Raw genomic sequence first — 26,411 nt, forward strand, 5'->3', positions numbered from 1 at the left:
TCTTGTTATTAATTATTATTAATTAATATTAATTATTAGCTTCAGTGAGTGACAGAATGACAAAAGGAGTGGGCAGAGGTAGTGACGGACACCATCTCTAGCAAGGTGAGTGGAAAGGAGGAGGTGTGGGAGAGTAGGGTGGAGGACAAGTGCAGATAAAGCTGAAAAGAAGGCTGAGCAGAAGTGTGTGGGCCCTGGAACAGTTTAGGATGTGCTGTGTGATGTAACAGTCTGGATTATTTGTGACACCTATTGCTTTTGTGAAACCCATTGCTGTTCTGATTTCCCTTCCAGCTCAGCAAGCTTGTAGGCACTGGACTACGCTAGAGCAGAACACTGCTGGAGCCACAAGGCATGCCAGGATCTGGTCCAGCTCAGCCTGATTTTCAGTAGTTCTCACTTCTTTTTAGTAACATTCTCCTCCATTTTCAATTCAGGAAGTTCAGATGTACCACAATGATTTAATTACTAATAGTTTATATTCCAACATGAAAGCACTTTTGGTCCTCATACCAATTCAATCAAGTTTACAGCAGTGTTTACAGACAGCTCTACTCCATTCCAGCATTTGGATCCCTTCCAAAAGTGATTTGTATTCAAGAATACTACAGTACTTTGCTTTAACAAAGCCACAGCTGAGCTTGGCAGTCACCTCCAGCTGTATGCTTGAACTGCCTTCATCTTGAGTTGAATCAGTGCCAGTGAGCAGTTATGTTAATAATAGCTGTTTCAGTATCCCTGCATCACATCATCATTTATGTCTTTCCTTACACTAAGTTGCCTCCAGTGCACCCTCCATAGTTTCTGTACTCTTCTTGTCAAGGGCTGAAGCCTCAAAGAACAAATAAATCAGAGCTTCTAATATCTCTCCTGAAAAGTCATTGATTCATTTACTAAGACTCATGCAAAAAAAAAGTGAAAGGAGGCAGAAGTTTGATAGGATGGAAAGATGCAAGTGGTGAGAAACCAAAAGGGAAGGTGAATCCCAAAACAAAGTTTACCTGAAAAAGAGTAGTTTGGAGTAGGAATGGAAACTAGGGGAGGAGTGGAATAAGATTGAATGGAAAGAGCAAGTCTGGTGTGTGTATATATATATTAATGAAACCAGAACAGACCCCAGAGAAAATGGGAAACACCTGAGTGTTCAGCTAGCCTGTAGACACTGCCTTCCAAAGCCTCTGCATACCTCTGCTGCAAAGTCAGCAGTGAAACCCACTGGCAAAGTGAATATCTCATCCCACATTTACACTCTATCCAAACAGGATTGATAATGAGTGTGATTCCACATCACAGAAGCTTCATGTTTAAAAGCCTCATGAAAGGCAACTGCCAAACAAACCACTTGGCAATGCCTCACCACAGCGATCAGGCTGCCAAGACACACTTGCACGGTGCTGGCATACACCAAATTCCAGTTTTTCTTTCTTCAGCTTAGCTCTGTCTTCCACATGAGAGACACATCAAATCCAGACATTAATGCACCCACGTTCTAGTGTGTTTCCTGGGTTTGGGTTCTTAATTTGCAGCCTATCAACAAATTAAAGTCTGCAAGTTCAGAACAGTAAAGCCAAAGTAGTGCTTTAAAGTGTATTTTTCAAAGTCAGATGACTTGAGGCCATCACAGCACTCACAGGAATGACACCTACTCAGCTCTTGCTGAGATCCTCTGTTGCATTTTACTGAGGTTTACTTGAGACTGAGCATCATCATGATTCTGCTTGCCTAGGGCCAGAAACTGCAGCACCTTGGCTTCGACCAGGAGCCACAGCATCGAGCTTCAGGTGCTCTCCAAGAGGAAAAAGTGGTTAAGATCCTTGTAAGAATATCTGAGAACTTCACAAGGCCCAGACCAAAAATAGTGAGGGTCTGGATCTTGACTTACATCTCCTTTCTGAATAGCCCTGGGATAGGCTAGTGTCAATATCCTGGCTAGCAGAAGGTGGTCTGCACACAGAAAATCCACAGAGCTAAGGGTGGCTGTCTCGTGCCCCTCTGTGACGTGCTGCAGCCTAGCGTGGAATGGCACAAATCCTGTACGGGTGGGGCTGCAGTGTACCCCCACAAACGGGCTCTGTGCTGATCTGTGTCACCCCCTCAGGGAGCCGGAAGGTGAAAGCCCGCAGCAGGTTGGCAAAGAAGACAAAGAGCTCGGTCCTGGCCAGGTGCTCCCCCAAACACACCCGGTGCCCTGCGGAGGAAGAGAGCAAGGACAGTGAGTGCTGGGAATTGTTCAGTGTCATAATAACTTTGTTCATTCTTCTTTATAAGCTGGGGTTGGGGGAGGGTATTTTTTGTTCAAGGCTCAAATCTTGAAAGCCACAGAAGTAAAACTTCACAGATCCTTTCTCAGAATGATCCCATCCAATGCCCTGAGTTAGGAGACAACAAATGAGAGTTGCAGTGAAAATCCCTGAGGTCCCACCAGCATTTCTCTCTTGACCTAGTGGAAAATTGTTTTTCTTTTACAGGTGTTGAGCTTCAGGGTCACATAGACCAAGAATCTGCCAGCTGTTTACATACTCCTTCTTCATGAAGTCCAAGTCAGTGGATAAAAATGACTTAGCAATGACATTTGCAACTGAACAAAGGCTTGGTCACTTTAAAGGCAAAGCAAGAGGCCTACTGTCAATTTCCAAGGGTTCCATGATGGAACCAATGGCATCAGCAGAAGAGGTGAATAATGCAGCCACATTTCTGGATTAGCAGACAAATACAAGAAAAAGCCATTTACATGAGGAAACCACTCTTGGATGGACAGCTGACTAGTCTGCTACATCAACAGAGAAACCAAACCAAAGCCAACAGAGTAGAAACTTTACTGCTAAGTGTGATCTTTGTGCATTATTTTCTCCTTCCTTTGCAATTGGATTTTCAGTTCTACAAGCAAGAACTTCATCCTCTGTATAGTAGGATGCACTCTGCTTTCCTTTCATTTGGTTCCTTTAAAAGGGCTTGCAAGGAACTCCAGTCCAAACTAGGCACACATTTCTTCTCAGTAAAAATAAAGTACAGATAAAGAGTGCTACAGACACTAACTGTGAATAACTGCAGCATGCACCCAGCTTAGGAGTTTGAGCAGGGTTCCCACTAGAGTGTCCTAAGAACAGTTTGGGGTCTGGCAGCACAGAAGCACCTCCCTTGGCAGAAACAAGCCAGTACTGTTCATCAAAAGCAGCAGCCTCACACTTCTGCGTTCCCCATCTAATCTGTTGGGCTGATTCAAACTGTCAGTGCATTTACCTGCTGAGAATGGCAAGAAGGCCTCTCGAGGTATAAAATTTCCTGCTTTATCCAGGAAATGCCCAGGGTTGAACTGCCGAGGTGTTTCCCACTGCTCAGGGTCGTACAGAACAGATGCTATGTTCGGCATAACCACGGTGCCCTGCAAGGGAAGAACTTGATTCAGTTGCAAGTCCTAACTAGCCTGCCACTTTCTGCCTGGGGGATGTCGTGGAGGGCCAAAAATAGGCTTGTTTATGCCTTGCCCTGCCTGGACATGTTTTTCTGCCTAAACCAGAGGTAAACAGATAAAAGGGGCACAACAGACCTGGTGCCACAAAGTCTGGCCTGCCTAGGGTCTATGTCATACAAGGTGGTTGGAAACATGTTGTGTAAGCCCCCCCACACCCAGCCTGGTGTAAGGCCCATGTGATCACCAGATTTGGGAAGTCCAGGCAAGTGACTTTTGCCTATTATGGGAAGGTTTGGCTGACTGCCAACCTGATTGGTCATTCTAGTGGTCAAAGGGCCATTAATCTCAGCCCACATTCAATAAATAGGGGTACACAGGTAAACAACATGCTCGGACGCCCCTGCATTGCTCTGACTCACTTGCAGCTCAGACTCCCTTGCCTGCATACTTATTTGCAGAGCTCACTTAAACCTGCCTATATATGTATGTGGAGCCTATAGACTCCCAGGCAGCCATGCACACTTGCATGCCTGCTGCCTATCATTACCTGGGAAGTGCCATTGCCACCGAGTAACCAGGAGCAGACTCTGAATTGTCTGCACGCTATCGGCCTGTCTGGCCAGCGTTACATCATGCTGAGGCAGCACAGCATCCTGCCTCTGCACCTGAGGTCCTGCCTACGTATCCCTGGAGAGAGCATCCAGAAGAAGTCAGCAGCACAAGGTCAGAGACTGTCTTTCCCCAGAAGCCGGAGGATTCCAGCCTCGAAGTCCACGGGCAAATCTCCCCTGAAGTTTGGACATTAGTAACAGGCTGTGACATAGCCCTGGAGGGTGATTGGTAATTAATAAGAATTGTAAGTGAATGCTTTAATGCCTCTGTAATATCTGTTGCCTCTGCCATAGAGCAGAAACAGTTTCCAGCCCACTCTACTGGGTGAATAGCATATAGACGCCAAGCGGCATTAAGCCGCAGGGAAAACTCTCTCTGTTTATAGTTGAATTGTTTGCTAATTATTAAATAAGTTACTGTAGATATTAATCCTAGAATGTTCTCATGACCATGTAGAATCCTTTTTAATATTAATATGCAGTGCTTGGGGGTGGTGAGAGTTCAGAATATTGAGTTTAATAAATATCTGTTTTTATAGCATATTATCTCACCCCAATTAATTTCTCCCCTCCGCCACAATCGACGGAGGGTATGCAGCAGAATACCCCTCTGTGACAGTGGATAAAACTTGCTGCTTGTTGCCATTTCTTTGTGGTGAGCAGATAGCATGTGGCCAGAAGACCATTTGCCTGGAAAACTGGAGTTGGGTGGTCAGTTTCTGTGCTGGAAATGAGCTGTTCTCAGCTCCACAGCTATGTCAGTGAGTGCTAACAGCGTTAGTGGTGTCGGTACAACTGCACTGTGGTCACTTTTACTACTAATCTTATTAACACCTCTAGTAGGACTCTTCTATTGGTATTCAGGTAATAGCTTTGGAAAATTTCTTTTGGGCTTAAGAGAGAAATGAAGTCAGAAATAACTGCAATACTTTGTTGACAACTTCTGAGCCCTTTTAGCAGTAATACCTCAGCCTTTTTCTTTAGTGGTCAGTCTCAGCAGGCCAGTTCACGTGCCCTGGCTACCTGGCTGTCAGAAGCAGACAAAACAGAGTGAAACCTTCACCACAAAATGAGTTAGGTGGGGCCAGTCCCAGATGCCAATAATAGTACTGGCCTCTCCTATTTCTCTTGCAATAAAAGCAACCATTTCCTGCTTCCTGCTAGTACTTTGCAGTGAGAACTGGCACCTGGCATAGCTTTTGTCACACAGCCTTACTGGCTGTGAGCAAGTGTTTTAGGCAGTATTTGGGACCAACAGTCCTTCAGCTATTACAGACTCAGTCAGGTCCTTTAGCTCATGCAGTCTGTTGGAGCTATGAGCCATCCTCTCATAAGTCACAGTATCACAGTATCACCAAGGTTGGAAGAGACCTCATAGATCATCAAGTCCAACCCAAGTCTTCCTCCATCCCAAGAGTGCTGTCAGTGCCAAATTGGGCAAGAGTAAGCACTCCTGCTTTGGCAAAGCAGGTTCTCCTGTCAGTCCATCTGCAGCCTCGCAGAGCTGGTCTCTGCAGTTGTGCTGTGGATGAGTGAGGCAGGAGCTCATCCTAAGCAGGGGTCTCATCAGCTGCAGCTCTTGAAGTGAGAGAATTAAGTCATTCCTGGAGCCAAAAGCGGTAACTCTTCCCCAGGCACCATGTCCCTGGGTTATACAGAGAAGATTTTATAGAGAGAAAACGACTGACAAAACAGGAATAAAAGCTAAATACCTCTCTGCTGAAGAGAGGCTGGAAAGAGGTCTGTACCTTTTTGACAGGGAATCCTAGCAGCGTTGTGTCCCTGATGCACACCCTGGGCATGCCGACAGAGACGATGTTGCTGAAGCGCTGGATCTCATGAACCACGGCGTTTGTGTAGGGCAGTTCTCTCCGATCCTCGTAACAAATCAACTGGGAGGGATTCAAAACAGCATCCAGCTCCTTCTGCACTTTCTCTGTGGAGAAATATTCGCCATTTCAGATGGGAGGAGTGCATGAAGTGTTGTAGCAGGTCCCTTTTCTTGGAGAAGCAGGAACAAGAAAGCTGGGGAGGAACTTTCTAGGATGTCAGGTAGTGATAGGACCAGGCAGAATGGAACAAAGCTAGAAATAGGTAGGTTCAGACTGGATGTTAGGAAGAAGTTTGTCAGTGTGAGGGTGGTGAGAGCCTGGAATGGGTTGCCCAGGGAAGTGGTCGAAGCCCCATCCCTGGAGGTGTTTAAGGTCAGGCTGGATGAGGCTGTGGACAGCCTGATCTAGTGTGAAGTGTCCCTGCCCATGGCAAGCAAGTTGGAACTAGATGTTCCTTGTGGCCACTTCCAACCCTGACTGATTCTCTGATTCCATGATTCTGTGAATTATTATCTATAACCTGTGATGTAATGTGATTATATGATTAGGAAGATAACCTAAGAGTGTGGTCCAGAATCACAAACAAGGACTTTGTTTGCTGCAGCTCTGACAATCACCTTACAGAACGCTTAATGAGTCTAGGGCGGGTCACTTAGTTCCAGCTTTTAAAGGTATTTAGGGATTGCTTAGTTGATCTTATCTCAAAATCTAAATCTCATGTGCAAAATTGACATAAATACCTCAGATGTTAACTCCCAGTGCAAGGGATAAGCTGAACAGAGTCAGTCCAAGTATGGCAACATACTGCATGAACAAACAACATCTGAATCAGCCTGAACACTTGGATGCAGTTAGGTACTCAACGACACAGCCTTTTCAGCCCCCTGCTGAGGCTGAGGGAATACAGGTGTCTGCCTTGCTCTCTGGGCTTGAGCAGAGCAGATGCAAAAGCCACCAGCCCCAGGAGTACCCAAAACCTGAAACCCTGGACGTAGCCTTTCTTCTCCTGACAGAGACGTGGATGAGCAATGCTGTTAATGAGATAAGCAATATTAACTCAGACAGGGACAGCCTGTGTGTGCTGCCAGCAGTTCTTGCCTGGAAACATCACTTCTACATATCAGGCAGCCAGAATCCTCCTCTTAAACATCTATTTCTCTTTCTGTTGTTTGTTTGGGTTTTTTTTTCCCCATCCCTTGCAGATGTTTGTTTGTTTTCTCCTGAGGTTTGTGTGCTGTTGTGTGAACAATCTACAACAAACATTAGTGGCTGTGTTTAAGGGCCAGATGCTAATAACACACAGAAGGCATGAGGTCAGCCCTCAGCAGCTCCTATCCCATGGATGCCTGCTGCCTAGCCTTGTGAATGAAGTACTCAGCAATGACAGAAAGGAGCCCATGCTTCATTTCAAGGAACTATATAGATTTTCAAATTGTCTTGCATCTCTGTTCCATGAGAAGAAATGCAGAGGAAGAGACAGCTTTCTCCACCAGGACCATGGACCTTCCTTAGGGCAACCAAGATCTGTGCAGGTGGTTTGTCCACTGTGCTAGTTTGAGGCAAATTGGAATATTTTAGTGAGAAGAATTAGATTATAGGCTGTGAAAAGAAAACAATGATGATGTCTATTTCACTCGTAGGCTTGCTGAGATGTATAAAAACAAGAACCTAAATATAGACAAGACAGTGTGGGGGGTCTCTGTCAGAGCCTGTGCTTTCTCCCTGGGCTGTTTTCTATGTAACTAATCCTTCTGATTTCTAACCCCCCTTGCCAACTCTCCAGGCTCACCTTGCACATGAGGCAAAGTCTGGGATAAGGTAGAGAGGTGGGAAGAAGGTGGAAGGGTGGTTGGGAGCCCCTCCTGGGCACTCTGGTTTCTGGGAGGGCTGCTGTGTTTCTGTATTACCTTTAACTTGGCTATTTCTGTCTATAGCTGTAGCTATTGTAAATACCTGCTAATAGATTGTGCTAAGCTGTAAATACAAAGTTCCATTCCTTCCAGCTTGGCTGAATCTAGTCTGGGTGATTCCATAAGAGTGGGGAGGTGGAGAACTCCCAAACCATCACATGTAGTAAGGGGCCCAGTGGGTTGTTAGGAGTACTGGTGTGCTGAGCAGGGAGCGCTGTGCCAGGAGGGGAAGCGAGAGCAGGCTGACTGTGTGGCAAACACAGTAAATCTGTCTTAGCACTCCTCATACCTGATCAATGTCTGGTGCAGACAGGACTCATGTTCAAGCTCTGATTCTGGCTGCCAGCAGCCTGAAAACTCCCCACATATAGTGCCTCACTGACTCAACACTGCAAAGGTCAAACTTCTGTCCCACTGCAAGTGACAGCTTCTGTCTCACTGCAAGTGCCTTCAGCCACCTGGTTTGGTCAGGTCGAAGGATGGGCCTTTGATTTTTCCCATTCTTGTGTTTTCAGAGAGTGAGAGACAGCTTCAACTAGTGGCTTTTATGCCTGCAACTCATTATATTCATCTATATTAACACTTGTAGTACCCACAGCATTTCACAGCACATCTCACCTTGGATGTCTGGATTCACTACCATATGGAGCAGACCCCAGTGCAATGTTGTGCTTGATGTCTCTGATCCACCAAGGAAAAGATCACAGATAATGTGCACCAAGTTGTCTTCATCATACTTGGGCTTGGCCCCATCTTTAGACTGTAGATGATGATAAAAAGTTGAAGAGAAAGCATAGAAGTTAGTTGATCCTGTGTGCCACCTGTGTGAGAATCCTTATTCCCACAGCAGGCATGGGCACACAGAATACTCAACAGTGCAGGTTTTGCTAAGTCCTAAGAGATTCATATTTTCCCAGGCAGAAGTGATAAATCTGCATTGCTCTTTGTCATGAAGTAGAATATTCTTTCATTAAAAACCAGGGAGTTTTATGCCTGTTGACTTAATCATGAGAGCTTTACAGCACACTGCAAGTTGTGCTGTTAGCCTAGGAGTGTACTCCTAAACAAGTGTCCCACAGTGTGGCCTTGCTCTCTCCAGTGTGCTACCAAATACTGGAGTAAAACCCAACTGAATAAAAGGATCTCAACAGAACACCTTGAGAGTCATTTCTTCTCTCTGTTCAGCACAGCTGTGACCTGGTGGCAGAGACAAACCTACATATTTTCTCCTTATAATTAGGGAGTAACAAATGTCAAAAAATTAGAAGCATAGAATCAACCAGGCTGGAAGAGACCTCCAAGATCATCCACTCCAACCTAGCACCCAGCCCTAGCCAGTCAACCAGACCATGGCACTAAGTGCCTCACCCAGGCTTTTCTTCAACACCTCCAGGGATGGTGACTCCACCACCTCCCTGGGCAGCCCATTCCAATGCCAATCACTTTCTCTGCCAACAACTTCCTCCTAACATCCAGCCTAGCCTTCCCCTGGCACAACTTGAGACTGTGTCCCCTTGTTCTGTTGCTGCTTGCCTGGCAGAAGAGACCAACTCCCACCTGGCTACAGCCTCCCTTCAGGGAGTTGTAGAGAGCAATGAGGTCCCCCTGAGCCTTCTCTTCTCCAGGCTGCACATCCCCAGCTCCCTCAGCATCTGCCTCATTCTTTAAGGAGTAGAGAATCTCCTCAAATGAGGACATAAGGAGACTTTCCAGTAACCATGAAATTCCCTCTCAGAGGTGGAACCACACAGTTGTGTGGCGTGCAGATGCCAGCATCAGCACTCTGAAACCCAAAGCAGGATGTCAGCAATTTCAGGCTAATTGTCTATGTGTGTGTGCTTAATCTCATTGCAAACACGAGGTACCCTGCTGCAGAAGATGAGGTAGTCTGCCAAAATATGTAACCTACAGGTATGAACTGTTTCATATTTACCACTGGACTGTGGTACACTGATGGGTATCTATGGGAAGCAAATGATGGCTCCTGAGTTCACACCCAAACAGACTTTGTGGTACTTTGTTCATGTAACCAAAACACAAAGATGGGTAAGAGTTAATGTGTCCCAGGCTACTACATTCACATGGAGAGGCCTATGAAATGTAAGACACTATGACAGAGGAGGGCAGACTGGGTGATGTAGTGGTCTGTTCAGCCTTCTACTCCAGGCAGAAGGAACACTTACTTTCTCCATCTCAGACAGGTAAAAGTCAATGAAATCCTGTGGTTCATCTGGTATCCCTCTCTCCACATGCCTTCTGATCTCCTTCCTTGCAAAGGAGCTCAGGACATCATAGGAAGACAATGCCTGCTTATGAGGACCGGGGAGACAGCGCATCAGCCAGGGCAGGAGATCATACAGCTGCGGGAGCGACACATGAGGCACTATGAGTTACCCATCAGTAGCTTTTAGAAACATCAAAGGCTGAATTGTCCTGTTGGGGAATGTCGATGGTAGAATAAAGAGATCAGCACTGCTTTGAGTAGATTTTTGCTGTCATGTGGGAAAACTTTACTAGCAATTTGGACACACTCCTTCCTGGGGGTCAAGGCAGTGCTGACAACACTCTGCTCATACCAGTAAGCTGCTTCTGTTGCTAGAAGACCTTACTCCTGCACAGTTGGAGACCCTAGCCTTCACATACTCAAAGTGTAAGGACATCCTTGCTGGATATTGAGTGGCTACTGAGATTAACAAGTCTGAAGCTTCCAGTAGCTGGTTGAATTTATGGAAGTCACAGAAGGAAAGTGTAAAGCAGGTACCATTGCAAGAGCTAATTTCATTTGCCCCATCAGAATTTTCCCTTGTGACTGCTGCAGGACCAGTAATTGTTTTGATGGTAAGGAATCTTTCATCTTCAGTCTGATGAGTGTATTTGTTCACACATTTGTAGGCTCAGAGGATTGTCCTCTAGCTTGGATAGTTCCCTCTGCAGCAGCTGCCACTCCACCCTGCCAAGCAAACAATATTTCTATCTCCCTGCTTTGCTCTTTCAGTTCTAACAAGTGAAGTCTTGCTAAATTCAAGCATCCCCTTAACATTTGCCTACATTTCTTTCACTTCATACTCACAACATAAAGTGTCCAAGACCTTACAGTAGGTCTAACAGACTGCTGCTAAGTCCCCCCACCAGAACCTGCTTTAACACTTCTCCAGACCTAAAGGGAAAACAATGCTGGAAACTATTCTATTTGCCTTTTTCATCCTGTTATCTGCTAGCTTGCACCAGTCCTTTTCCTCTTAATTTTTGCACTGAAATACTGGAACATAAGTGTGCCCACTGGAGGAGCTGAGCATCTCAGAATCACAGAATAATTGAGGCTGGAAAAGACCTCCGAGATCAGCAAGTCCAACAATGTTGTTCTAGGGCTGGGTGCTAGGTTGGACTGGATGATCTTGGAGGTCTCTTCCAGCCTGGTTGATTCTGTGATTCTATGCAAGGTTGGCCTTGTTGTAGGTAGCTACTGAAAACTCTCTGACAGAACTTGAATTGTCAGACTGTCAGAGAATGCATGTCTTGGTTTTGTAATGTGTGAATTGGAAGCTATCATGAACTAATGGAAAGATTCATAAAGAATATCTTATTATCTATGAGGGAGGAAAAAGACCCAAATTGTTAGCATACAGCTTGCAGAGCAGTGAAATGCAGGAAAACAAATGCAACGATACCTATTTTGGGGGAAGTAAATGAAGGTGGGTGAAGCAGCACTGCAGAGTTGAAATTTATAACAAACTCCACTCTCAAGTTTAAAGGTTTCTGTTAACAGTCTCAGAATTGCTGAAAGACTTCAAGCCAGGAGTTGGCAGAGAGATGTCTCCTAAACTTGCAAGGAAACTGATTCCTTAAAACCAAGGCGTCGGTAATAAGCTCCCCAAGGATACCACTGAGCTCCCAGTTTGCATTTGCCAGTTGCTCTGTGTTTAGTGAAGACTCATTTTTGTATCCACACTTTCATTTTCTCCCTCTTTCAGAATACAAACCAGCAGATTATTTGCTCACCTGATGAAGGAAGCTGCCTACGAATCTGAATATGTTCTCTGTGGCGCTGATCAGTTCATGGAAGGTTTTGTCCTCATCAGAGAAATGATATCCAAAAACCAGGGCACAAACCACATTTGAAATAGAGTGGAAAAGAGGGAAAGAAGGATCCACAGGTCTTCCTGCAAACACAGTTAACTGCTATTCACCCTCAATGGGTTTTTCAGGTGTTCCATATACAGATAGGACAAGATACTGTTAGAGATTACATCAAACGTCCTCTTTATCCAGACAAGGCATGAATGGGCACAGAGATGAGGCATTAGTTAATGAAAATAAACATAGTCTGAAAGCCAAGGACACTGTTAAACTGTTTCCTTGTAGTTCTACGAGGCATAGCCCTTCCTGTGAAATGGAGCACAGCTGGAGGTGGGGAGATTCAGACTGGAAATGAGGAGGAAGTTGTTCAGCATAAGGGTAGTGAGAGCCTGGAATGGGTTGCCTAGGGAGGTGGCTGAGGCCCCATCCCTGGAGGTGTTTAAGGCCAGGCTGGATGAGGCTGTGGCCAGCCTGATCTAGGGTATGCCTGGCCATGGCAGGGGGGGTTGGAACTAGATGATCCTTGTGGTCCCTTCCAACCCTGACTGATTCTATAATTCTATGAAATGACATACAACTATGATCCATTAGAGGATATTACACAGACTCTGTTGTCTTCAACTGTGTGGAAGAAAGATAAGCCAGAATGTGAGAAAGAAGAAATGTCACTGGAGATGAACTGAAAGAAGGCAGTGATAGACACATTCAAATATGTAAAACAAATTACTTCAGAGGAAAAGCTGAAGGACTGTAGGAACACTCAGGAAGCAGAATAGCTTGATAGGAACTGCCAAGCACACAAGGCTAAAACTATTCCAGTCTGAGCTGTGAACAGTATTATCATCACATCTGTGTCTGATGAGTTTGTTAAAGTTATGAGACATCCATGCAAAAAGAAAGAATTGTTTGGATAGAAATGATCCTGGCTTGGACTCTAGGTTGGACTTGATAATCCACTGAAATCCCCTCCTGAATCCTACTTTCTGGATTCTCTTGCCAATAGTTACTTAGCCAGCCAGCCAGTAACCTATCCAGCTTACCTCATGGCACCTAATGTCGTTGAAAGAGGGAGAAATAACTCAGCTTTACAACACTCTTTAGTTACCTGTTGTAGGCAGTCTGAGGGTGGCCTGGCTGTGCAGTTCAGTGACAACATATCACTGTATAATCATATCATAGAGCAGTGATAAACACATGGAGGTAGAATACCAGAGGTTCCCAACACCATTTATGAACAGCTTCCCTCTTACAATACCACACTCTTTGTGCTCTTTGGGCTTTGGCAAGCTTGGATGCACCACTCTAGACCTACCCTGACACCAGAAAAGGGTAGGTAAGTTTCCATACTGAAGCTAAAGCTCCAGGACTCAAAGCTGTTTGATTTCTTAGCAGATAGATACCTTTTAGGCTCATAAAGAACTCCACCAGGTGAGAGGCGTCTTCTTGCACTCGACGCTCCAGGCATTTCTTCCCCATTCCCATTCTGCGTAGAGTCATTATGCTAAAGCGTCTCTGCTGCTTCCAGGAGTGACCACTTGCCAGTATAACACCTGAAGACATTCCCTGGCATGTTACTATTTGCCACAGACACACATGATTCAGTCAGCAAAACATTGTAAACTACACAGAGTAAACCAGGGTCTACACTGTGATGCAATTACCTTTAGGTGAAAGCATCAGCGATCAGAAATCACAGCCCCGGACTCTAACTAGACCACATATTCTTCATGCTGATTGTAGTTAATCTTTGGAAAGAGCAGCCTGAGGTTTTGCTGACTGCTCTTAATTAGTGTCTTCATTAAAAAACAAAACAAACAAAACCCCTCAGACCTTAACATGTCTTTTTAGATCTGCTTTTAGCCATACTCGAGTGGCCGTGCTCCAGACAAGAAGAGCTGGATGAATTTCTTCAGACTTTCTACAGTGGTATGTTTATGAGATATAGATCAAATAATGTTATGCTTGTAGGTCAAAGCTACAAAGGTGAAGGATAAGTGACATTTGAGCCCAATTTTGGGCTTCCCCATGGAAGAAGGACAGGGATCTGCTGGAGAGAGTCCAACAGAGAGGTACAAGGATGATTGTGGGACTTGAACATCTTTCCTGTGAAGAAAGGCTGAGAGACCTGGGGCTGTTTAGTCTTGAGAAGAGAAAGTTGAGAGAGGATCTTATCAACATCTATAAATATCTGAGGGCTGGGTGTCAAGAGGGAGGTGTCAGTCTCTTTTCAGAGGTGCTCAGTGATAGGACAAGTACAACAGGTGCAAGCTAGAACACAGGAGGTTCCACCTCCACACGAGCAGGCACTTCTTTATGGTGAGGGTGATGGAGCACTGGAACAGGCTGCCCAGAGAGGTTGCAAAGTCTCCTTCTCTGGAGGCTTTCCAAAGCCACCTGGATGTGTTCCTGTGCAGCCTGCCCTAGGTTATCCTGCTTTGGCAAGGGACTTGGACTCAATGATCCCTGGAGGTCCTTTGCAACCCCTAACATTCTCTGAGTCTGTGATTCTCCTCCTAAAGGAAGACCACTAAGTTGCACTAGCTGTGAACTGCTGCTGTGATGGTGATCCTTTACCTATCCTTAAACAATCTGTGTTTGCTTTGGTATAACAAATAGAGAGGAGAAAAAATAAAATACTTCAGACTGATGAAAAAACCACCCAGGGAGGTGGTGGAGTCACCCTCCATGGAGGTGTTCAAGAAAAGCCTGGCTGAGGCACTCAGTGCTGTGGTCTAGTTGACTGGATAGGGTTGGGTGCTAGGTTGGACTGGATGAGCCTGGAAGTCTCTTCCAACCTTGTTGATTCTATGAAATACACTAAGCAGAAGAGGAGAGGTGAGTTTTCATTTATCAGATGCACTCTCGCAAGGGGCATTCACCAAATCTTTAAGAGCAGCTGCAAACAGCAATGAGACTCCTTAAGGATGGTGTTACAGGTCTCTTGCTTGTCTGGAAGGTGTTTGGCAGCCACAACATATAGAATCATAGAATCAACCAGGTTGGAAGAGACCTCCAGGATCATCCAGTCCAACCTAGCACCCAGCCCCATCCAATCAGCCAGACCATGGCACTAAGTGACTCATCCAGTCTTTTTTTTTAACTCCTCCAGGGCTGGTGACTCCACCACCTCCCTGGGCAGCCCATTGCAATGCCAATCACTCTCTCTGTGATTTATGGTTACCAAACATATAAACAAGGTTTGCATTCATGTAATGTACAGCAAAATCATGTGCAGCAAATTGGATTATCCTGTCAAGAGGGCAAGACTGCTTAGTTCTGAGCTGGGACCCCATATATCTTGAACACAGTAAAAAGGTCACCTAGAAACAATCTGACCTGGGGTGTTTCCCAGGCTTAGGAAAGCTCAGTATGTGAGGCATAATGGCAGGTGGTAAGTTATTCTCAAGAGCTAATGGAAGACTTGGACAATATCTGACAAAAGAGCATCAGAGTGGGAGAGTAGAGAGTCCAAGAAGGCAGAGCAGCTGGCAAAGTTAACACTCCTGTGCACTATTTACGAGAGGAAAAACCTCACCTTTTCTTTTGGCCATTGCTACGAAGAAAGGACCCAACATCCGCCCAGAAACATCTTCAGGGTGTGTAGTCATGCCATCCTTAACTGCTTGATAGCCATTGAGGATGATCACTGGGAACCACCCAAACCACAGAGTATACATGTTACCGTGAGTCTTTGCCAACTGTAAGTGTAAAAGGTGCCAGAAGAGAACGAAGTGATGAAACTCTTCAAACATCTCAGACATTGCAGCTGCTTTTCACCAGCCCAGCGGCAAATTTGCGCTGAGACCATCATCCCCACGAATACACATATGCAGCATATATTCTAGCTGTGTTATAGCTGGAAGCAGAAACACTGGTTTTCTGAGAAGAAGGCTTTCAGCAGCCAATTTTATTTCCTGGGGGGAGGTGATATATATATTTTTTTTCCAAAGCACAAGCTGCAGTGATGCTGCAGACAAAGAAAGACTTCTGTATTTCAGATTGCATCGCATCCAACCCCAACATTTGTACCTCATTATCTGACCAGCCACAATCTGCACTTCTCTGGGGCTCTATGCCTCCAGGCAGCCCTTCCTTTGCAAGAGGAAAACACAGATTAGCCCTGCTCCATCCGTGTTCTACAGGAGAGAAAGTGGAGCCAAAAACTAGTCAATAGGCATGAAGTGCCAGAGGGCTGCAGCTGAACCCACAGTGCTGAGGAGAGCACTGAGAACTGGAGGCAGAAGAAGTGTCCATGCAGAGACAGATATATCACAGATGAAGTTCAACCACTTCTGGAAAAAGCTTTGTCCAAGAATGGGACTCTGCTCCAATACAATCATGGTGCTACCAAAGAGGTACTAGACAGTGTTTAAGGTGCCACCAGAATTACATCAGCCACTCACTTCTCCTTATAATTCTTTAGATGTTGGCTTTCCACTGCCTCTCTGATTCAATGATCTGTCTGTAGTGCCTCAAGCACAGATCTGAATTAGAGGTCATCTGTAAACCACTGGAAGAATGACTTCCAGAGTACAGAGGCAGGAGCAGCTGTCTCCAAACACAAGTGGCAAAGATGTAGTTTGAAGGAGGTGTTGGCAGCTGAGAAGCCCTGTCTGCATTGCAAACATCCATAAACACAGTTTAATGGCCGTGGTGGTGCTGAGTCTATGGTTGGACTCGTTGATCTTACAGGGTTTGTTCCCAACCAAACCAATTCTATGATTCTGTGAGTATGCACCACACGATCATGATCAAAGAGGCAGTGCCAGCGTGTCAGAATTGGTGCAAGTCACACAGCAGGAGTTACCAGCATTGCAGAAGCAGCTTTTCAATTATTGGTATTCTCTGACTTTAATAACAAGTCAGAAACCATGTCCCCAAGTTTATGTGAGCCTTAAGGGCATGAAATCCCTCGTAAAGATGACATATTTACATAAGAAGGTGACCTGAATTTAGGAATCAAGCTGATCTTTGTACGTCTACACCTCGTCCATGACTTCCACAGACTTAACCACTTCACCTTGCTATTAACACACGAGGTTTTGGTTAAGCTGTGACTAAAATTAACCAGCTAAGAGCATCTCAAAAGAAATACCTCCATCAGAAGATCCCGGTGAAATTGGAAGTTTAGGTGCACCAAGTTTCCAAACAGCGGGAGAGGAGCTGGTCCAGGAGGGAAGTGCTTGCGTGCCCTTTGCACTTTGAAAAACTGAACAGTTAGCAGAAAAATGAGCAGGACTACAAGAGCTTGACTTATTGTCAGCATGGCAGAGCTGATTTGTCAGCTTGCCTCTATCCAAAAAAGGAGCTACTGGAGCTTGGAACAGGTGCTCTTCTCGTTCCGCCAGTTGTCTCTGCAGACTGAGTTCTGTAAAGACTCAGTGCCTTTCCCTCCCTCTGTCCCTCCCTCTTTAACACCTCCTGCCCTTCTCCTGCAACCTATACATTTGCACACATACACAGACAGATCAAGCCGACTAAACGCAAACCCCCGGGGGTGAAAACATGGCATTGCTTGTTCTCCAGGGATTTGTCCTGAAGGTTGTGCTAGGGAACTGTTGATCTGTATTGGACTGGGGTGACACCAGCTGAGAGAGCCTTTGTCGAACCCTCTATGTGAGATGAGTGAAACTCAGTTTCATCTGCCTTGGGACCTTTGAAAACTTAACAGCTGTTCATCTCAGAATCACCATATTCAGATGATGAGTGCTACATGTTCAGTTAGGTTTTCCAGGTGCTTTAGTCATTAAGACTGGTTCATTTCTCTTTAAATGTGATTGTTAACTCAGGTTCACCTGTCAGTACACAGCTCACATAGGCAAGACCCACAGGAGTTGCAGTCTGAGTCTGCAGCTAGAAAACAAAACTGTGACATGAAAATCCTGAAAAATTGGCCTTGAGTGTGCAGCCCCCACTTTTTTTTTCCCCCCTCAGTAAATGGGGAATTATTATACTTACTTTGATAGTAAAAATAACAAGAATATGAACTTAAATAGTTAAACTGTAAAATAACAAGAATATTAATTTTGCTACAATTTTAAATGAATTAAGGTGAAGAATGAATTAAGTAGAAGAATTACAATTAGTTTGTCTCCTTCTGTAGTGTCTAACCTGATTGAAGCCTTCATTTGCCTGGGTTTATTAGTAAAATGTAGTAGTAAAAATAACAAGAATATTAACTATTAAAAGTTTAAATTAAGTAGAAGAATTACAATTAGAAGTTTATCTCCTTCTGTAGGATCTAACCTAGGTGAAGCCTTCCTTTGCCTTGGTTTATTAGTAAAATATAATAGTAAAAATAACAAGAATATTAACTATTAAAAGTTTAAATTAAGTAGAAGAATTACAATTAGAAGTTTATCTCCTTCTGTAGGATCTAACCTAGGTGAAGCCTTCCTTTGCCTTGGTTTATTAGTAAAATATAATAGTAAAAATAACAAGAATATTAACTATTAAAAGTTTAAATTAAGTAGAAGAATTACAATTAGAAGTTTATATCCTTCTGTAGGATCTAACCTAGGTGAAGCCTTCATTTGCCTTGGTTTATTAGTAAAATATAATAGTCATAACAAGAATATTAAGTATTAAAAGTTTAAATTAAGTAGAAGAATTACAATTAGAAGTTTATCTCCTTCTGTAGGATCTAACCTAGATGAAGCCTTCCTTTGCCTTGGTTTGTAAGTAAAATAGTAATAATAACAAGAATATTAACTTTATTAAAAGTTTAAATGAATTAAGTAGAATTACAATCACAATTCTGCCTCCTTTTCTAGTGTCTAACCTAGTTGAAGCCTTGCTTTGCCTTGGTTTATTAGTAAAACATACCAGTAAAAATAACAAGAATATTAACTTTGTTGCAATTTTAAATGAATTTAAGTAGAAGAACTACAATTAGGAGTTTATCTCCTTTTGTAGCATCTAACCTAGTTGAAGCCTTCACTCAGCTTGGTTTATTTTCTCCTTTGGTTTTGTTGTCATCAATTTCAGAGTCCTGGCTATTGCCAAGGTATCAGCAAGTTATTAGATTGAAAGTTCTCTGACAATGATGGGATTCATGCCCAGTTTGGAACACAGACAAGGGAAAGCACTGCCTGTCATTTACCAGAGGATCCTCTCTTGCATTGCAAGGACAAATTGTCTTTGCTAAAACTGAAGTACAAGTCTGAACAAGAAATATCCCTGCCCTCCAACACGTAAGTAAAGGCATTGTTTGGCAAATCTGCCAACATTAAGAAACTGACTCAGTGATATTAATCCTCCTCTTTCATGTGACCAACCATTGCAGCTGTTGTAGGTACCTGCATTGCACAGTGGAGGCAGCATGGAAGAGTTGGGCTTATGACTTATCAATGCAAAACTAACCAGGGCAGCTTGTGTGGCCAGTGGGCTGGGGCCAGCTTCACAGCTTTGCTCAAAGCAGTGTAAGTTGGGTTCAGCCACACACTATGAGGCTGAAATCATCAAAATACAAGAGCAGGGAAAATTTGCTTCTTCAAACCAAAGTATGAAGTTTACTTTTTTTAAAAAGGAAACAAACAAAAAACTCAAACCAAAGCCCCCCCTTAAAAAAAAAAAGAAGAAGAAAATGAGTTTTGTGCAGACAACTGAAGTCAGAAGAAATGCTGAATCGCATAAATTTCATGAGCAGACTAAGACCCAAGACATCAATAAACCCAAACAAACAAAAACCTCAACAACAAAACCAAACACCAGCAGTATCAACAAAAAAGACCCCCAAAAAAGCCCCACCTATTGCACAAAGAGTTAAGAAAATCAGCAGTAAAAGAGATGTAAAAAAAAAAAAGAGGTCAGAGGATAAATTCCAAAGCCTGAGAGAAACACAGATTTCTGTTGTCACAAAAGAGGCTGAAATTGACATTCTGACATTAGGGTCTCTTTTTGTAGGGCAGCAGGTGGAATCATTGAATCAGTCAGGGTTGGAAGGCACCACAAGGATCATCCAGTTCCAATCCCCCCTGCCATGCCCAAGGACACCCTACCCTAGATCAGGCAGCCCACAGCCTCATCCAGCCTGGCCTTAAACACCTCCAGGGATGAGGCCTCAACCACCTCTTTGGGCAACCCATTCCAGGCTCTCACCACTCTCATGCTCAACAACTTCCTCCTCATGTCCAGTCTGAACCTACCCATCTCCAGCTTCACTCCATTCTCCATTCCCCCAGTCCTGTCACTCTCTAATAGCCTAAAAAGTCCCTCCCCAGCTTTTTTGTAGCCCACTTCAGATACTGGAAGGCCACAAGAAGGTCACCTGGGAGCCTCCTTTTCTCCAGACTGAACTCTTTCAGTCTGTCCTCATGGGAGAGCTGCTCCAGCCCTCTGATCATCCTCGTGGCCCTTCTCTGGGCACACTCCAGCAGGTCCACATCCTTCTTGTAATGGGGCTGTCGGAGCCGGGAGGCTGGTGAGCGGCGAGATCGGGGTGCTGACGAGTCCACTCAGCAGCTTCTCTGCATCAGTCCACTTTATTAGGACAGTGCAATGTCTTATATAGTACTCAGAAAAAGGCATGCACCATCAGCCTGGGGCTGGCACAAGTGGACAGTACAGACTGGCCCAGAGCCACATGCAAGGTGCAGATAGGTTACCCTGTGTCAATAACAACCCACAGTGTCCACCCCAGGGGGCTGGCAGGCTCAGCCCCCTGTGGGTGTGAGTGGGTTGCTCATTGTAGCTTCCAGCTCAAGGACATCTCCCAGCACAAGTTCTCATGTTTACAGCTCATGTCCTGCTGCGGGAGAATTCTCCCACAGGGGGCTCCAGAACTGGTGCTAACAGTCTGAAGTGACATGATCAGTTTGTCTTCATGTTTAAAACAGACACATTGCAGAGTCATTCCAAACCAAAAGCAGCATCTTCAAGTTCTACCCTGACATAGCTACATCTTTTCAGCACAAGAAACAACAATGTCACATGAGATAGATCTTGCCTTACTCAGGATGGTTAGTTCCAACATGTCCAGCAAGGAAGTCTGCAGATAAGCACATCAGTCTGGGTGGATTCTTCACTGGGTAAGCTTGGCAGATATGTGCCCAGAACAACACGGAGAGGAATGTGGCCCTCAGATCCAGACAAACAAGCAACTCAAACCCCACAGCTTCAAGAAGAGCCATATGCAAGAGAAAACTCAAAGGGCACAAGCTCATGGAGAAGAAACACCATTTTAAAGAGATGCAGGTACCAGTGGTTGCAAATAAGGAGCTTTTAAAAGAGGAGCCTTGCAGACAAAGAAAGCTGAGAACAGTGATGTACAACAATGAGCAAAGGAGATAATTAATAAAGACTGCAAGACTGGAAGATCAATACAACCTCCACCCTCCTTTGTCATTGAACCATACATACATTCTAGACTAGGTCATCCAGTTTACAATATATGTTCTTCTACAGTAGCATTTAAAATAACCCAACCCAACAACAAAACCCCCAAGATATAAGCACTGACCTATGTGCTTCATGCAAGGATTTCCTTCCTTTAGCTCACACTCCACTAAGTGTCTCTGGGCACTTCACTGTGATGAACTACATCTTAGCTCTGTCGAGGCACAGTTATCTATTGCTGCAAATGAAGGCAGGAAATTGCACAGCACTCTAGGACTGTTTATGCCTAAAATGTGTAACGGAGCAGGCTTGCTAATCGGGCAATTATTAGCACTCCTAAATTTACATGGGTGGAATCTGAATGCAGAACATGAAAGGCAGAATCTGCAGAACTCAGTAATGTTCTACAATCACTACACTCAACTTATAGCAATATATTATCCCAGATTAGTATAAACGGAGCCATACCAACCCCATTACCTACCTCCACCTTGCACTTCTCACCAGAAATCCTTTGCAGTCAGGTATTTACAAATCCCCCAGGTCTTTAACTAGGGTGTGGCAAGCACAAGTCAAGCAACAGGAGGCAGAAACCAAGGGAATAATGAGATAGAAGCAGCCACATGAGCTTTACAGAAGGGTCAGGCTGGCTGATAACCTGAGCAAACCTGAAATGGTGACTGGCAGGTCAGTTTTGAAATACACCACCATTCCATGCAGGCTTTTTCTCAAGCAGGGCTGTCTTCTATAACATTTCAGATTTCAGAAGTTGACTTAGCAACCTAAATAAGCCTCCACAAATGCTTTGAAGAAAGATTTAGGTGACATTTCTTCATTTGATTTTATATATCTTAAGGGGGAAGGGAGGGAAGCAAGCAAGCAGCAGCACAGAAGCTTAATAATGCTCCATCACATACACACTCTTAAATCTCCTGCGTGGTGGCAGGGACAGCAACCTTTTGAAGTATAGCACTCATTGCATTAAGCTGCTAACAGAGAACATCTGTTTTGCTAAAGTAGCAATGTGACAATTAGCCGTGGATAAAGTGCAGCAGGCAGAGGTCTGAGTCATGCCTCTCTTTCCTCATCAGGGAAGCTTTCTCTTTATGCTTCCAAGGAGAGTTCAGCGGTAAGGACTTGCACTGTGAGGTGCTAACGCGAGGAGAACAGAGGGATTGAGGGCTGCACACTATCTGTGGCAAGAAATTCCCTTCACAATTGATTTTACAGCTGGGCCTGTGCCTGTGCTAGTTTGAAGTGTGAACTGAGCTTGTAATACTCGTTAGTGTAAACATTGCTTTAGATTAGATCAGATCTCAGCAATACTCTGAGCGAAATAGACAGGGGTGGATTGTGCTAGTTTGAAGCTAGCAAGAATGTTTTGGTGAGAAGGATTCGATTACAGGCTGTGGAAGGGAAACAATGGTGATGGCTACTTCCCTCACAGGCTTGCTGAGATGTATAAGAGCAAGAATCAAAACACAGACAAGGCAGTTCTCCTGCTGGGGAGCTCCAAGCTGCATGTCTCTCTCTAGCCTCTCTGCCATTTCTCTGATCAATCCACTTTGCTTCCTAACCCCCTGGCTGAACCTCCCTTCTTCCTTGGGACTGGGGTAAGGTTGAGAGGGGGGAAGAGAAGGTGGAAGGGCAGTTTGGAGCCCCTCCTGGGGACTCAGGTTTCTGGGAGGGCTTTTATGTTTCTGTATTACCTTTTACTTGTATATTTCTGTCTACAGCTGTATATACTGTAACTATCTGCTTGTATATTGTGCTAGCTGTAAATATAAGCTTCATTCAATTTCCAGAGTCTAGTCTGGGTGATTTCCAAAGTGTGGGGGGGTGGGGAACACCCAAACCATCACAGTGCCCCAACAAGCCCTAGTAATCTGCCCTCTCTCTCATCATCTGCCTCTCTGCTGGTTCTTTGTCACTTTTCTGCCAGTTGCCCCAGGAGGGAGGGACACATCTAATCAATGCCCCTCCACCTTCACCCAAGCCTCCTGTGGAAGAAAGCCCTTGGACAATGCTGCTTATGGATTTGCCATTCAGTGCCAGCCTTCAGGAAATAACTTCCAGCACCTACAGCAACTCTGCTAGTGTGACTTTCAAGGAAGATGGCAAACAGACTCAGCAGCTTTTAGCGTTTGCCAGTTACTTGTGGGACAAAGCCTAAGTTGGATGGCAGCCACTGATGCTATATACCAAATTAATATGCAAGAGATTTACAGCTGATCTTGGCAAAGAAAACACAGTCCTTTAGACACCAGTTTCTCAATCAATCACACATGAGGCAACTGCGCTATGTGGACACATCCTTAAAGTTAAGCAAGAAAAATAAAGATGGGAGGAAAAAAAAAGTTGTTGTTATTGTTGTTAGGTTTTTACAGTAGCAATGTCCAGCAAAACTGTTTGGGTATTTTTTTGTCTCCCACAAAAAAAATTCTTCCATGGGTATTGAATTAAAAGGTAGAAATATCACTGGAGGTTAAAACTGTTGCACTTCTTGTAAATGTCACACTGCAGGAAATGTTATTGGTCACTATTTGTACTGCTGAGAGAGGCCTTAGAGCTTCTCATATAAAGACATCTTCCACCACAGGAAATAATGTGTATCATCATCATCATCATCCCTGTCAGCTCTTCTGCAGCCTCCAATTGTGTGTGACAGCTGGAGTGAGGATCTAGGGCAGAGACTAGGGATGACAAACATGTATGGGACAGCACAAGGTTGCAGTTCTGGACTTGGGTGTCAAAGGGGTAAGGAAGTGCTGCAGAACTCTTGTAGAAGTGGAGAAAAGTAGGGAGTGGGAGAAGCAACTTCTTCCAGGCTGATTTGCTTCAGGAAAGATTTTTTTCTGGAATCTCTTACGAATTATTTTACTAACTATTTTACTGCAGGATTCATCCAGCCTGCAGAGACTCTCAGGATATGCCCTTGAAAGATGAGCTCCTCTAAGCTTCTGTGAAGCATTCAAACACATTTCTCAGACCTCATCCTTTTGCTTGGAGGATTTGCCCTTGCTTTCATTTTTCTTGCTCTTCACAGGCTCACAGGATGTTAGGAGTTGGAAGAGACCCAAGGAGATCATCAAGTCCAACCCCTCTGCCAGAGCAGGACCACACAATCTAGCACAGATCACAGAGGAACACATCCAGACAGGCCTTGAAAGTCTCCAGAGAAGGAGACTCCACAACCTCCCTGGGGAGCCTGTTCCAGTGCTCTGGGACCCTCACAGTAAAGAAGTTCCCCCTGTGTTGAGCTGGAACCTCCTGTGCTGCAGCTTACACCCATTGCTCCTTGTCCTATCCCAGGCAGCAAGTGAGCAGAGCCTGTCTCCCTGCTCTTGACCAGCCCTCAGGTGTTTATAAACATTGATTAAATCCTCTCTCAGTCTTCTCTTCTCCAGACATGAAAGCCCCAGGTCCCTCAGCCTCTCCTCAAGGGCAGTGCCCTCCGCTGGACCCTCTCCAGCAGATCCCTGTCCCTCTTAAACTGTGGAGCCCAAAGCTGAACACAGTATTCAAGATGAGGTCTCATCAGGGCAGAGTAGAGGGGAAGGAGAACCTCCCTTGATCTGCTGGACACACTCTTCCTAATACACCCCAAGATCCCCTTGGCCTTCTTGGCCACAAGGGCACATTGCTGTGCCATGGGTAACTTGTTAGCCACCAGCACTCCCAGGTGCATCTGCACAGGGCTGCTCTCCAGCAGATCACCTCCCAGTCTGTGCTGGTGCAGTTTATTATTCCTTCCCAGGTGCAGGACTCTGCACTTGTCCTTGTTGAACCTCATTTGGTTCCCCTGTGCCCTCTGTGTCTCTTCACAACACTGCCCTCTCTCACAACAGTCACAAGCACAAAGTAGCTCTGCTGCTCTAAGAGTCTGCAAACGTTTACACAGCAGTTCTGGAAAAAGCAGGGGCAGCAACATAAGAGAACTGTTGAGTACTTCCAGGCAGTTTCTGCCTCAAAGTGATCTCACCCTTTCCACTTGTCGTGGCTTCCTTAGAAGGAGGCAGAGCTCACACTGCAGTTTGGGATGGGTAACCAGGTGTCTTCCCTCCACACAAACTTCAGTCATTGGATCCTCTCCAGAGTGAAGATATCCTGCAGATTTAGAAGCAGTTTGAGCTGGATCAGCTTCCAGAAAACACAATAAATATGTGAATAAATAGGAAGGGCAAGAACCCTCCATGGACCTATGAGCCTCAGAGGCTTTGTTTTGAAGGAATATGTCCTTCTTTCCCCTACTAAATAGTTATAAAAACACTAGGATGATTCCTTATGCTATTGCACTCTGCATTTCCTCTCTGCCTTCACAAGGGGATGGCACTGACTGCTTTGCCCTGTCAGCAACCCCAGACAAGACAACATCGGAGTTCATATCTGCACATTGTAACTCCTGAAACTGTACAAGCAGCAAACACAAAGCAAGGCCAAAGAATCGTTCACAATGTCAGGAGGAAGATCTTCCCAGAGAGAGTGATTGGCATTGGAATGGGCTGCCCAGGGAGGTGGTGGAGTCGCCATCCCTGGAGGCACTCAAGTAAAGACTGGGGGAGGCACTTAGTGCCATGGTCTGGTTGGCTGGGTAGAGCTGGGTGCTAGGTTGGACTGGATGAGCCTCGAGGTCTCTTCCAACCTGCTTGATTCTATGATTCTATGAATTCACCACTGGATTTCTCCAGTTGTCTATGTATTAAGAAAATACCTACAGCAGTTTCAAGGCCAAACTTGTCATCCCCCCCCTCCCTGCTAGCCCTTCCTGCAGAGATTCAACCCTGTTCAATATGTGCATCACTCACACCTTTCTTTTACCGCCCAGCTTTTCCTCACCCATTTTAATAACACGTTCCAGGCTGAAGAGAATGTCATTAATTCTGTCACAAGCAAATTACTCCAGCACAGCAGGCATTACTCCTCAAATGTGCCTTGTCTGATCTGTTTTAAGGCACAATCTTCTAAGCCATGTGGTCACAACTGCATGACACATTTGCGACTCCTTTTAATGAATTCATATCTTACCTCCAGAGATCCTTCTGGTGTTCAGTTTATGGATGCAGGAGAGAGAACTGCATGACCAGAGAAGCACTGGGATCACAGATGGATAGTGCAAGCACTGGCTTTTGGAGGAATTGCCTTGCATTTGGGAAAAACACCATCTACCATTGGACACAATAATGAAGCTGCTTTTATAACCAGCATGAACTTCTAACTGTTCAAAACAGTGATC

The 26,411-nt window shown here is 44.8% G+C and overlaps 1 protein-coding gene and 1 long non-coding RNA gene across 5 annotated transcripts; one reads left to right on the top strand and one right to left on the bottom strand.

The window, feature by feature from the left end:
• LOC135186966 (cytochrome P450 2J4-like) lies at positions 1-21,410 on the bottom strand. 4 transcript variants are annotated; one of them, XM_064165208.1, is made up of 10 exons: positions 21,303-21,410; positions 16,938-17,041; positions 15,378-15,540; positions 13,243-13,392; positions 11,765-11,925; positions 9,949-10,125; positions 8,384-8,525; positions 5,772-5,959; positions 3,241-3,382; positions 1-2,188 (listed from the first exon to the last, which is right to left on the bottom strand). In XM_064165208.1, exons 1-10 carry the CDS (start codon positions 21,313-21,315, stop codon positions 2,010-2,012), a joined length of 1,419 nt encoding a protein of 472 aa, XP_064021278.1. In that variant the 5' UTR covers positions 21,316-21,410; the 3' UTR covers positions 1-2,009. The 4 variants fall into 4 exon arrangements, with proteins under 4 accessions (XP_064021278.1, XP_064021279.1, XP_064021280.1 ...); XM_064165209.1 differs by having other exon boundaries at positions 15,378-15,488; positions 16,938-17,051; XM_064165210.1 differs by lacking the exon at positions 15,378-15,540 and having other exon boundaries at positions 16,938-17,051.
• Positions 21,411-22,262: 852 nt separating this feature from the next.
• LOC135186967 (uncharacterized) lies at positions 22,263-23,802 on the top strand. Its single transcript, XR_010307154.1, has 2 exons — positions 22,263-22,307; positions 23,121-23,802. It is a non-coding gene; the product is annotated as an uncharacterized LOC135186967 (long non-coding RNA).
• Positions 23,803-26,411: the final 2,609 nt, after the last annotated feature.

The sequence above is a fragment of the Pogoniulus pusillus genome, chromosome 26, assembly GCF_015220805.1.
Source record: "Pogoniulus pusillus isolate bPogPus1 chromosome 26, bPogPus1.pri, whole genome shotgun sequence".
Taxonomy (NCBI): Eukaryota; Metazoa; Chordata; class Aves; order Piciformes; family Lybiidae; genus Pogoniulus; species Pogoniulus pusillus.